The following is a 13,919-nucleotide window of genomic DNA, read 5'->3' as shown; positions in this document are numbered from 1 at the left end:
AGCCATAGTGGTCTCTTAAATGCCCCTAAGATAAATATAGAGAACATATTTCAATAATCATTCAAAACCTCCCTTTAGCAGCTGTATCACAGTGTTTGTGATGAGATTCTAAAACCAGCTCAAATCCAAACTTTATTGCCTAAATATTTATGTAAAAGATAAATGCAGCACCCAGATATTAAACAGAGACCAAGTGGAGGCAGCAAAAAAACACTAGAGCTGTCACAGAAGAGACGAATACCCCCAAATGCCGCCTGGACACAGGAATGGCAAACCATTCCTTTGAAAAGAGGCCATAACTCCAAGGTTACTGCACACTGCATCTTCTTTTATCATGCATGTATTGTTTTATTTAAATCTGTTGAGTAATTTAGAAGTTACACTGCTGACAAGAAAAACTAGCCTTTCATGAGTTATCGTCCAGAAACCGTTTTTCATATTTTTAGTAACAGTGACCTTGACCTTGGCCCCACCAGCCCCAATATCGAACTTGACCTGTATCTTCTGATGTTACACCTGTTTACCAAAAATTGTTCAAATCTGTCAAGCCTTTCATGATTTATCGTCCGGAAACCGTTTTTCTATTTTTAGTAACAGTGACCTTGACTTTGGCCCCACCAGCCCCAATATCGAACTTGACCTGTATCTTCTGATGTTACACCTGTGTACCAAAAATTGTTCAAATCTGTCTGGCCTTTCATGAATTATCGTTCGGAAACCGTTTTTTTATTTTTAGTAATAGTGACCTTGACCTTGGCCCCACCAGCCCCAATATCGAACTTGACCTATATCTTCTGATGTTACACCTGTGTACCAAACTGTATCTTCTGATGTTACACCTGTGTACCAAAAATTGTTCAAATCTGTCTAGCCTTTCATGAGTTATCGTCCGGAAACCGTTTTTCTATTTTAAGTAACAGTGACCTTGACCTTGGCCCAAGCAGCCCCAATATCGAACTTGACCTGTATCTTCTGATGTTACACCTGTGTACCAAAAATTGTTCAAATCAGTCTAGCCTTTAATGAGTTATCGTCCAGAAACCGTTTTTCTATTTTTAGTAACAGTGACCTTGACCCCACCAGCCCCAATATCGAACTTGACCTGTATCTTCTGATGTTACACCTGTGTACCAAAAATTGTTCAAATCTGTCAAGCCTTTCATGAGTTATCGTCCAGAAACCGTTTTTCTATTTTTAGTAACAATGAACTTGACCTTGGCCCCACCAGCCCCAATATCGAACTTGACCTGTATCTTCTGATGTTACACCTGTGTACCAAAAATTGTTCAAATCTGTCTAGCCTTTCATGAGTTATCGTCTGGTAACCGTTTTTCTATTTTTAGTAACAGTGACCTTGACCTTGGCCCCACCAGCCCCAATATCGAACTTGACCTGTATCTTCTGATGTTACACCTGTGTACCAAAAATTGTTCAAATCTGTCAAGCCTTTCATGAGTTATCGTCCGGAAACCGTTTTTCTATTTTTAATAACAGTGACCTTGACCCCACCAGCCCCAATATCGAACTTGACCTGTATCTTCTGATGTTACACCTGTGTACCAAATTTTTTTCAAATCTGTCTAGCCTTTTATGGGTTATCGTCCCGAAACCATGAAAACCAACAGACCGACCGACCGACCGACCGACCGACAAGCTCACTCCTATATACCCCCTCAAACTTCGTTTGTGGGGGTATAATAAGGAGTGTCGTTATTATAATTTTTAAAATAAATCATTAGACTGGCTAACATAGCTATACTGAAAATATGACTGGTCAAGCGTGTAACACTGTTAACTGGTCATGTAGGCTCATTGTTGCCATATGTAAGTACTTAATGCATGGTATTATCTCAACAAATATTTGAGCTTTCATATAATATTGACAGAGAAAACAGCCTTGACATAAAAATAGCAATGTATGAAACCACACATTTCATTAATCAATAGTTATATCAAAAGTAATTCCTTTTGATTACATGGGGAAAACAGCTTGACAATCATATTACACTTAGCTCTCATACAGTTATGCATAATTCATGAATAGTACCAGTACTTTTTCTAGCCACATTTTTTGAACATGCAACATACTTTTTAAACAATGTACTCTAATCTACAAATTCCTCATCTGAAATCTGGTGGTGTGTAAGCTTATTTACACACGCACGCACTCGCCTTGCCCATTTGGCAAGTGCTCTGATAAGATTGTAATCATTTTACGTTTTTTGGAGCATATTGCACAGACAGAATGTAACCCTGGTTAAAGAGACCCTGGTTCTATAACTTGCACCAGTTTATAGCACTGTCACAAGGGACACCATAAAACATCCCCCTTCCCTCCCAAAAGAAGATTAGTATTTTTAATGGTGCGACGGGGAATTGAACCTGCGACCCTTGGATCGACAGTCAAGTGTGTTACCACTAGACCCCAGATACACCTCTATCTGAAATCTATGAAAGGATTTAAACTATATAGTATTTTAGTTGAGTATTCACAGTTTGTTTTACAGTTAGGTGATAAACATGTTCACAAGGATCAATACAGCCTCCTAGCACACACATCACAGGTGACGGAGGGTTAAGTACCTCAGGGATCAGAACAGAAAACAGCAGCCTTCAAACAGCAGGGACATTCCAACAATTGTATTGTATGCAAACACAATGACACCCTAGTCCAACATCATTATTTACAATTTTAAAACTTGTCACACTGACATAAAGATTTACAAAAGCTTTCTATAACCTGCTTTTCAAAGGGTTTATGTGTACCTAAATTACTGCTTCACTGTGGGACTACAACTATTTACCTTATAACAGCAATGGTTCCATCCATCATCAAATTGTGCACAAGTTGCAAACTTTTTTTTTTCAATAAGGCCGATCTCTGCATAGATAAAAATGCAATTTCATAGAACTGAAAACATGATGTTATACACCCAGCTCCACATTCTGTATTACATTAAAGACCTAGCCCCTAGTTATCATAAAACGCAGTTCACACGCATACCTCTCCAGTGACAAGGTGTTTGCCGTCGCCTGAGAAGGCAAGCGAGGTGATGTTCTTCTTCGACACATTGAAGATGTGGCCCTGCTTGTTCTTCTTTGGGTTGTACAACACAACCACACATCTGAAAAAGCAAACCATCAGTAATGTTACATTCAGCTTCTGACACACAATGCACATAAGTTTCTCTTGTATATTTTAAAAGAAATAGTCCTATAGACGTTAGATTCAAACACAATACACACTCTCCTGTAGTTATTTCTCTTTCCAAGAAATAGCCATAAAGATGTTAGATTCTGAAACAAAACACACTCTCCATTAGATAAGACCTTTGACAGACTCTGAAACAATGCAACTGACATTCTCTTCCATAAAAAGAGACCAACATATGTTAGGATCTGAAACAAGGTAACAGCCATTCTCTCCTTTAAATGTATACTCTGAACTCAAACAACTGACATTTTCTCCCATACAAGTGGATTCTGAACTTCAGGAACTCACATTCTGTCCTATTAAAGAAACCTCTGAACTAAAGCAACTCATTCTCTCAAAAAAAGAGAAACCTACATTATACTTTGAACAATGACACTGACATTCTCTCCCTTAAAAGAGAAACCTACTGTTTGTTAGACTGTCAAGTTTCATGAAGGAAAAGGTATTTAAGAAGTACAGGGTGCTAAAGGTGAAATTGCTTATTGTTTTGGTCTGTGAAGAACTTTTAACAACAGGACTCTGACAGAAAATGTTGAGATTTACGTTTAATTAAAGTATAATATTAGTTTTCAACTGCCAATATCTATTTATAATCATATTATACATTTTAAGTAAGCGATAATGGTGTGATGAATTTCAAAAAACAACTGCAAATTTCTCTAATGTATTCAGGACATTTTGTAAGAAACCTTAAATACAGATCAGTCAGGCAGGTTTGATCACAAGTCTTGAGGTTTGCCTCCAGGGAAAAAATGGCTGGCATCAGATGATGTACCATTACAAAGAAATAAATAGAATGCAATGTGTACATGTGTGTTTATCAAAACCATCATATCTTATGTAACTACATGTACTAAGATGTTTACTAAGAAAACTGTTTGCTCATTTGTTTATTCCCTTCAGCGATTTAAGTAATATATTCTTACAAATCAGCCAGTATTCATTCTCATGCAGGATTTCAACTGATTAACAACACACCTTGTGTGAATCAGACTATGAAGATCTAAATGCTCGTCTTTTTCAAATAATTAAAGAATTCTGACACCTAATTTAGCATAAAGCATACAAGTTGACATCTTTTTTAAATGAAGTATCACATCCTAAAATGTGCATTAAATGTAACAACATTCAGATATATGTATGATTGCAAGATTACTTAATTCTAGTCCCTACTTTTATGCCGATGGCAGCAGATGGCTTACTTGCGCCTTTTATCAGTATCATCTAATATCATTAATACGGATATATATTATATGACAAGGCTGTACCATCATGTACATCATTCAGGCCTGGTTGTTTTATATCTGCTCATGTAATATGATAGCTCTGTGTTCTCTATCAAATATCAACATGTTATCTGACACTTAATTACATTATAACAAAGTTTAAATTTGAATAGTCGCCACCAAAAAAGAACAAATAAACCATACTTATGCTAATTTGGGAACATATCAATTCTATTCATTACAACTTTAATAAGTCCTGAAAAAGATAGTCAAGTGAATCCAAATGACTACTTTATAAAACCAGCCAATGTCATTATTGTATACAACTATTATGATTTTTATGATTGTTTGAAAATTCAGCACTTGCCTTTAAGGCCATGCCATTTAATTATAGCATCTACGTGCACCTAGGTTTGAGCTCCATGAGCAAAAAACCAGAACAACTATCTTTGGTTCTGAAACGATACCAATGAAAGGATGAAAAGGTTAGTGTCAGGTGACCCTGAGCTATCCTTTTGCCATCTGACATGGCATCTATAAATGCAATATTGAGGATTTGTGAGGAGCAATCCTCATTGAAGGCAAAATTTTACTGTTAGTGTCCAATAGGATAGTAAAAACGCCCTTGAATGGTATGCACTGTATGCTGCCTCGAAAGAAACTTATCCTCGCCTTTAAAAGAGTCAATTCCTCTCACAACATTTAAACACCCTATTATTTTGAAAGATTCCAAATACTCAAAATGAGTTCTGACAATGTTGAAAGATGTTTGTTTTGTTTTTATGCTGTTTCCTTCACTTAATTATCTGATATGATGCATTGTCTATTAAATATCTTAGTAAAGTATTTTTTTATTTTTTTTTCGCAATGGCTTTGTATGTTTTTAGAGTTGTTAGCTTAGTTTTGTGAACAAGAATAAAACAGTATGGCCTTATAATGCAATATATACCTAACATCAAGTGACAGAGGCCTGCAAAAACTTCAATCAACCCTTGATGAACTAGCGCATCTAGGAAATCAAAAAGCACACAAAGATAAATTATGACAGATTTATTAATACCTGTTCTATATAATAGGTTGTATGTAGGACATCACTACAATCTGGAATTCTAGAAATGAGTGGGAGAAGAGTTTACACCCAATGTGGTACTTACAAATGGAGCCACTGGGATCTGTGTTACCTTGGTGGGCTTGCAATCTGAGCTGATTTCAAAGACAAGGCTGATGGTAGGAAAACAATGGCTGAACATTGCGCTGACAGGTGTACATGGATACACATCAAAGTGCTGATATACGAGTGTCAGTAGAGACAAAAAACTACCTACAACTGTAACTCATAATGATTAAGTGTGCAATGTTTCCCAACTTTCCCCAGGTGCTTTCAATGAGATTACAAGGCCGAAGAAAAGATTTTGAATTTCGAACATTTGGAAAGTATTAAGTGTATGTTACAAAGCTTACCCATACTTCTGACCTATGGTGGAGCTGCAAGTCATTTTGTAGAAACAGTTAAACAGCCTGCTCATGAACCCTTGATGAAATGTTTATAGGCTATGTATGGTGAATTTTTGGCCTTCAGGCTCTACGTTTGAAAGGGATAAATAAGTAACTGAGTGATATAAAAAATACAAGAGATGTTAGTGAAACATTTATGCCCCCTTGGGAGCCAAATTGTTAGTAGGATTTGGACACTTAAATAAAATATGGACAATCAGAAAACCTTTTTTCAGCTTACAGTCACACTGACCTTGACCTTTGACCCACTGACCTCAAAATCAATAGGGTTCATCTGCTGGTCATGACCAATAAGCCTACCTAGTATGAGGTCCCTGGGTCAAAGCGTTCTCAAGTTATTGATCGGAAACCGTTTTTCATGTTAAGGTCACACTGACCTTGACCTTTGACCCACTGACCTCAAAATCAATAGGGTTCATCTGCTGGTCATGACCAATACACCTACCAAGTATGAGGTTCCTGGGTCAAAGCGTTCTCAAGTTATTGATCGGAAACCGTTTTTCATGTAAAGGTCACACTGACCTTGACCTTTGACCCACTGACCTCAAAATCAATAGGGTTCATCTGCTGGTGATGACCAATACACATACCAAGTATGAGGTCCCTCGGTCAAAGCGTTCTCAAGTTATTGATCGGAAACCATTTGGTATTCCGACCGACCGACAGACAGACCGACCGACCGACCGACCGACCGACCGACCGACATGTGCAAAACAATATACCCCACTTTTTTCAAAAGGGGGCATAAATATATGTATGTGCAATGTACATGTAACAGTATGAAGCTGTCATATCCATGACCTTGTAGAAACGTAAATGAAATATTTATAAAACAACATGGTTAAGAGGTTATTAGAGGACAACACAAAAAAAACACTTGAAACAATGGTAACCTGAAATTACCCTCATTACCTACAATTAAAACAGCACATAAACAAGACTGAGTGTGCCAGATGTTATCCTGGCAGCCTGTCAGTCGGGAGACACTAACACTTAACCTGGCAATCACCGGCCCTCAGGTGAGAAGCTGTAATATGGCTGAGCCATGATATGCCTGCCGCCCTGCACTTTCACTTACATTTTCACATCTTCACTAATACAAAATGAATCAAATGTACAAAAATAAGAGCCCTTGATATTCTACATTACAAGGCATACAAATTTTTATAAAAAAACAAGGAAATTTAGTAAGATTTATGAACAAATATGCAAACTATCATATCATTATTTGCAATACTATGGACCACTTCTAAATAAATATTTGCAATGTATTCCCCCAGCAAACAAATGCATGGTGTGTACAATAAGTACATCTTTCTTCACTTTCAATTCATGAGGGATATCTTACATCTGATAATATATATTATAACACTAATTACATCAGACAGGTTAGGTAAGGATATGCAAACAATATTTAACAAAGTTGTCAACTGTCCTCCACTCCACACCCTCTGGCTATTGGTCACCATTGTCAGTGTCCACTCTAGTTTGTTGATACACTGCATCTCAAATGTCTAGACCATGATGAGGCAAAATTGATACTAAAACCGAGGAAGTTTACCCCAAAAGAGCAATCTTGAATTAAAATTAACTTGAATATACTAAGTCTGTAGCAATTGACTTGTTAACATTCAATAAGTAGCAGCCAATTTTGAAAGTTTTCAGACTGCTCAAAATTCCCTTCAGTCTCCCCAAACAACTCACAAATGAACAGATACATACCCGGCGGGGTAGGCAAGTGTGCCTGTGTTGGGGTCACAGGCGAATGTAGCATTGGAGGATGCGGTCAGCCCAAGCACACGCTCCAACACAACCTGCAATGATACAACAACAATCTCATTATGATGAAGAGTAAAGAAAATAAGGGAACAAATAATGAACTCTACATGGTGTTATGTAACTGTTCAATATACAATAGGTTCCTTCAATCAAAGATAACAAAATGGTTCTGTTTTTAAACTACACATTCGGAATCTCAGCACAGGGACCAACTGTTCAAAGTTTGATTTTTATAGAAGTTTGATGTTCAGAATATTATAGAAGTCAGAAAGTTAAGTGAATTGTACATTGTGTGGACTGAAAGTAATGCATCTCAGGCAGTCTTAACTGAAATTACCAGAGCTAAACAGGTCTTAATATTATTGAGGGCAAATAAAAAAGTATTTTTATCTTGGTACAAATGAATAACACCAATCTTGTCACAATATTAGTCCAGTTACAAGTGGTAATCTGACATCATTAGTTATTATAACCGATAGTTGTATTATAACTGGACAAACAAAATATCAATTTGCTGTGTATTTGATAATTCTGTTAGAATAGTGACAATGACCGCATTATATTGTAACCCCTGAATTCGGTTCTGTTGAATATTTACATTGGGACACAATCAAGCAAGTGTAAATAGTTAAACTCTTGAACAAAGTGGTTATGAACTGTTACATCAACTTCACAAGTTTCTATACCATATCAATGCTTTAAATGTTGGTAAACTGTATGACACTCCAGCAATTTTACAAGCTTATTCTATGTAATAAAAGCCCATTTTTATAACATTTTATTGCCTATTTGACTGAAATAAGACCTGTAACAGACCTTATGGAGGGACTATAATGGAGAAGTTTTTCACTTAATTTAGGTTTAAAAAATTATTTTACACCAGTTTTTATGTCAAATAACATGATGTCCACGTTGTTCCACTTATTTTCATTTATGAACAAAGGCTTTTTGTAACAAAATTACCCCAGAGAATGTTAAGTTTTGTGTATTAATCAATGAACAATAATTACTTGTTAAAGAAACATGATGTCCCTAAACTTGCAAAACCTCATTTGGTATAAATGCAATATTGAGGATTTTTGATGGTCCTGAAGTTTGTAATAAGAAATGGCAAAGGTGCAAATACAGAATTTATCCCTCCAGTATAGCCATGTTTGGGCTAATACAGATTAGTCTGAGTCACACAATAAGTTTATTGATGGATGGGATTGTTAATTATTCAAAAACCTGTATTACCAGATTAGCTATACATCAAAATCTAGAATGTATCCAATTAGATAAATGTCCGAATCTTGCTAGAAATCTCTATTTGAATCTGATCTGTATCCAAACCATTTAAGTTGCGGTTTATCTGCATTCCAAGAACTGACTGGCCATCACAAGAGACAAGCTTGCTGAACAAACATTAGACAAAGCGTTTAGGCTGTTCTCTAATGGAACAAATTATGCATTGCAAAGACATAGATAGAAATACTGGACACATGCAAACCCTTACTGCATTCATCTCAAAAAGAATTTAGAAGTACAAGTACATGCATTTACAAGTTTAGATTGTTCAGTCATGCCAACCTCATAACAAATTATAATGAATAAAGCTAAGAGATACTTAGTTACTCATCAAAATGAGGTAAAACTGCATGATTGAGACTCGGTATTTTAGGGTGGCTGGGTTTAAGAGTTTAAGGTATTAAACTGTCACCTTAGCATGTCCATCAATGAAAGTGGACGATAGTGTTTGCCCAGATTAACATTTAAATGTCTTTATCAACTTGAACAAACAAACAGACTAATTTGAGCCGGAAAAGAGGTCAGATTTGTGAACAAACAGCTAAATCCAAAAAATATCATAAGTTCAGCTGTCTGTATATTCAAAATATTAGACGTGTTCATATTTATTTTACAATAAATCATATGCACAACACAAAAGAAATTAATCTTTTGTTTTCAATACAAAAAAAAATCACATCTATAATTAAAATAAACATGATTTGGCACTGGCACAAAAGTTCAATTAACATTTGTTTTTAAATCATAATGTATACAATAATGTCAGTCAAAAAAGAATTAACAGAAATAAATGTGTTGCAACTCTCACCATAGTGAACTTTTTGGAGTAATAACAGACAAACAAGAGAATCAGATGCTGGAGTACACAGGGCTCCCATTAAGAATTTGTAACTGGAAGTATGAACTTCCTGTCCATCAATTTTGTTTTAACTGAACTGTGGAATTGAAAGTTTCTCGAATACAATATTTTTTTCCACTATTTTTCAAATAGCATGTTAAAAATCAAATTATTTGCCAAATTCACAGATCAATATTGTTATAATTCATTTTACTTCAAGATTTATTAAAATTGTGACCATAAAGTTATATAGACACCAGGTTTTGCTATTTTGAACTTCCAAATTTTCAACTTAGGAAGTTTTCTTCAAAGTTATTGAAGTTTTTGTACTTCCAAAGAATCAATTTTGAAAGTTTTAACTCATTTCTAGGAAGCAATATACCTCCAACTTCCTTTAACAAAAGACCCGAGGACAGCATAGTTGGTAATGCCACCCTTAAGTCTATAAAATTAATAAATACAACCTGAAATGGATTTCTAAAGTACATGTAGTAGAAAAAGTAAATCAGTCTTAGTAGAAAAGTGTGGAAGTGGGGGACTTTACCTACAACCACCGGAACACTCAGCATGCTGCTTTACCAACTGAGCTAACCTGGCTGCTGGTATTTACCTACATGTACACATAGCCCCCCCCCCCCCCCCGCACCCCAACTTTTTAAGGCTGATCCAGACACCCAGTTTATGGGTATTTTTGTTCTCTGATTTTTCTTTTTACAAACATTGCAAATCATGAACTAAGAGAATTTAAAATGGTTATTTTACAAAAAGACTATTAAAAATAACTATTTTATGCATAAACACATGACAATACTCTTCATATATTACGTAATTGTGTATTCCATAAACATGCATATTTTTATTATTTATACATCTAGCTGTACTTAATGCCACATACACTGTCTCACTTTTTAGACAGATTTTAAAGCAAGGAGGTGAACAGTGTGAGGAATCATTGGTTTGATCCCTACCAGACTGTTACATTTAGATGCAAACTAACGTACATGTGCCAAAACAGAGAGGATAGAGAAAATACAAAACACAAACACCAAAAAAACAAAACAGACCCTTAATGCTTTAGAAAATGAAACTTACATCATAGTTACATCCTTTTTTCACCTTTTGAAGCTAAAAATACTATTTCATATTAGAGTTTGAATCAAATTTTGTTTTAATCAAGTCCAGGAAATGGCTAGATTTACTGATCATCCCAGTTATTTTTCTGATCATTAATCTAAATGTTTATAATTTTACACAAATGACAAAACATCATTATCTGAGGCATATACATATATATATATAAACCATGTATGGAAACCCCTATTCATCAATAATGAAAATCTGCCGATTGGCCATCACTATAAAATACATTGATTGATTGATTGATATACTATAAGCTTACTGTTAATCAGTAAAAACAGGGGTGCATTGTTTCGACTTTATGGTGTTCTTCAACCATATCCTATGCAACTGTAAGTAAGCATAGAGCGGCACCATTTTCCTGAGGCTAGAACTTGTTGCCTCTCCGAAAAATGCTATTTTTATTTTGGTTTTTGCACAGAAAATCTGTACAGAAAAATGTGTGAAATTTGTGTGGTCAAGGCTTTACTTTCAGTTTCTACCTCCTTTCTTTTTAGTTAACTTTCACGTTTGTTACCAGCGCTATAGGATGTTGATTGAGGCTGTTGCTTTACACATTTGAAAAAAAAGGCCCTCACAGAGCACTGTTGAGTACTCTCTGCCTATGCAACTCGCCGCAGCCGCACCACTTCCCAAGACCTGACAATATGTATGATTTTAAGTGTTCAGTGTTCTCAATAGCAACTGTCTGCCGGCCAAAATTGAATGGTTCAAATGGCAGTTTGACCAGTTCAAATTTGGGAAAATAAGTGAATTTTAAGTAGAATAAGGGGGTCACGGACACTACGGACCATGGACCTTACGGACCAGACATTACGGACCAGATTTAGGGACATTACGGACCATCTTAAAAAACTTACGGACCATGATTTATAATGTTTTTAAACATTTTTTTTTAATTAATTCACTCATTGGTCTTAAATTTGTTAATAAATACTTTAATATAATTGCTCAGTACCACAATTATCTTAAATGTAACTGAAAAATCCCATGAAATTCCAATGTTAAACATTAATGTATTTTTAATAAAATATTATAATAATGTGAATAATAACGAACGAAATATGTGTTTATCTTATAATTGTAAATGTGAATATTAATGTTTTCATAGGTGATCGATTGCTTTCTGAAATAAACTTTCGATCGTCATATTTGTTTGTTTTCCGTTTCATCTGTTTTAATTGAAAGGTTCAGTGAAAGTGCGCAGTCACAATGGGTTTTCACACATTTATGATTGCCAATTAAAAGTTGTCAGTATAATGTTTGTTTCTTTTGTAATATACCGCCGATAATTACGGGTACAATTATAACTAATAAACACTAATTAAGGCAACAGAAATTGCCAGTTTTAAACATCAGTTTGCAAGAATTGCAACAAACATTGATATGTTCTTATATGTGCTCGATTTATTTTGGGGAATAAACTGTTTTGGAAAATATTTCTGCTCGATTTATTTTGGGAAATAAACTGTTTTGGAAAATATTTCTTCTGTTGCTTTTAACTGATTTTACTGCCAATCTTTCAAATTTTGTTCATTATTTTTCAAATAATTGTTATAAATACATAGGTCTTTAACACCTTTTGGAATTTCACAAGATTTTATATTGAACCATTGATCTATTCGAACTTCACAGGATTTTTCACAGTTATATGGAAGATATAACGTCATACTGAGCACTCATATTCAAGTATTTATTAACAAATTAAAAACTAATGAGTGAATAATTAAAAAAAAAAAATGTTTAAATCATGGTCCGTAAGATTCCGAACATGGTCCGTAATGTCCCTAAATCTGGTCCGTAGTGTCCCTAAATCTGGTCCGTAATGTCTGGTCCGTAATGTCCATGGTCCGTAATTCGAATAAGGCTTAGAAGAAGCTTGAGAAAAGAAGCTGGTCGGATATTTTAGTATATCAGGTTTAATCAAAAGTTATCGAGAAACCCGGTGTTTTTATTTTTTAAATGGTTTCAGACAAACCAGTCATCAAAGGTGAGTCAAATTTACTCACCTGTCAAATTTTGTATTGAAGAAATCAAAACAGAAATGGCACCTATCACGAAAATGAATGCATTTGACTTACCTTTTGGTCTTTTGGCACAAGTCTACTCCGTCGTTTGGCGACAGGTGATTTTAATATCCTTCTTGGATGTTTATTTTCCATTTTATGTACGAAGTCACATTTTAATTTTATAAATTAAAACTTTAAAATCCCAACGAAATGAACTTCACGTTTCAGCGAACTTTTAAAAGTTATCCGAATGAAATGATAACTAATATTTGATTGGTTGTTGTAACCGTGAAAACTCTGTACCGTACAGTTATGGGTTACATTAAACTAAAATATGTTTCGTGGAAGAGATACTTTTAAAGTCACTCATAGAAGGTCTATCTTATCAAGACACGCATCGTGCGCTCGCTTTTTCGATTAATATTTCTGAGTAACTATATGTATTTCGAGCTTAAATGGGAATTTTAGGCAAAGTCTATTGGATTTTGCAAGTAACATTTTCAATTTTATTTGTGACAGAGAAAAACTATTTAACTGAAATTCTTGGCCTCATTGACTTTTTAATATGTGAGTAGTCAGTACTTATGAAAGGTTCTTTTATTTTATTCAAAGACATTTCATATATTCAAACTGAACTTCTAAAGGCTATTGCACATATATATCTTCATGGAATACAAACAAGACAAGTGGTCTAATGAGCCGTCAGAGGCGTAGCTATGCCTAAAAAACTTGTAGGCCTGATAGTTCTATGTGAGTTTGGGGACTTTATATATTCTACATAACACACAATTAATTATATTTCAATAATTGCAATAAATTTAAGCAATACACTCTGCACGCAGTTGTTCAATGTGTTTAAGTAGCTATTTTTATTGCATTTTAGGGTTATTTAAATTTGTCATTTCTCAAAAAAG

The 13,919-nt window shown here is 34.9% G+C and overlaps 1 protein-coding gene across 4 annotated transcripts in view; it reads right to left on the bottom strand.

Annotated features, from left to right (window-relative positions):
* The window catches only part of LOC128208076 (mitogen-activated protein kinase-binding protein 1-like), a 48,211-nt gene extending 34,975 nt beyond the window's left edge, over positions 1-13,236 (bottom strand). For all 4 annotated transcript variants that reach the window (XM_052911403.1, XM_052911405.1, XM_052911406.1 and 1 more), the window contains exons 1-3: positions 13,078-13,236; positions 7,678-7,769; positions 3,005-3,125 (exon numbers count right to left, since the gene is read on the bottom strand). In XM_052911403.1, coding sequence (XP_052767363.1) covers positions 3,005-3,125; positions 7,678-7,769; positions 13,078-13,158 — 294 coding nt within the window. In that variant the 5' untranslated portion in view covers positions 13,159-13,236. The remainder of the gene's footprint in view (positions 1-3,004; positions 3,126-7,677; positions 7,770-13,077) is intronic.
* Between the last annotated feature and the right edge of the window lie 683 nt (positions 13,237-13,919).

The sequence above is a fragment of the Mya arenaria genome, chromosome 11 (genome assembly GCF_026914265.1).
Source record: "Mya arenaria isolate MELC-2E11 chromosome 11, ASM2691426v1".
Classification (NCBI taxonomy): domain Eukaryota; kingdom Metazoa; phylum Mollusca; class Bivalvia; order Myida; family Myidae; genus Mya; species Mya arenaria.
This window is presented reverse-complemented; position numbering and strand designations above follow the sequence as displayed.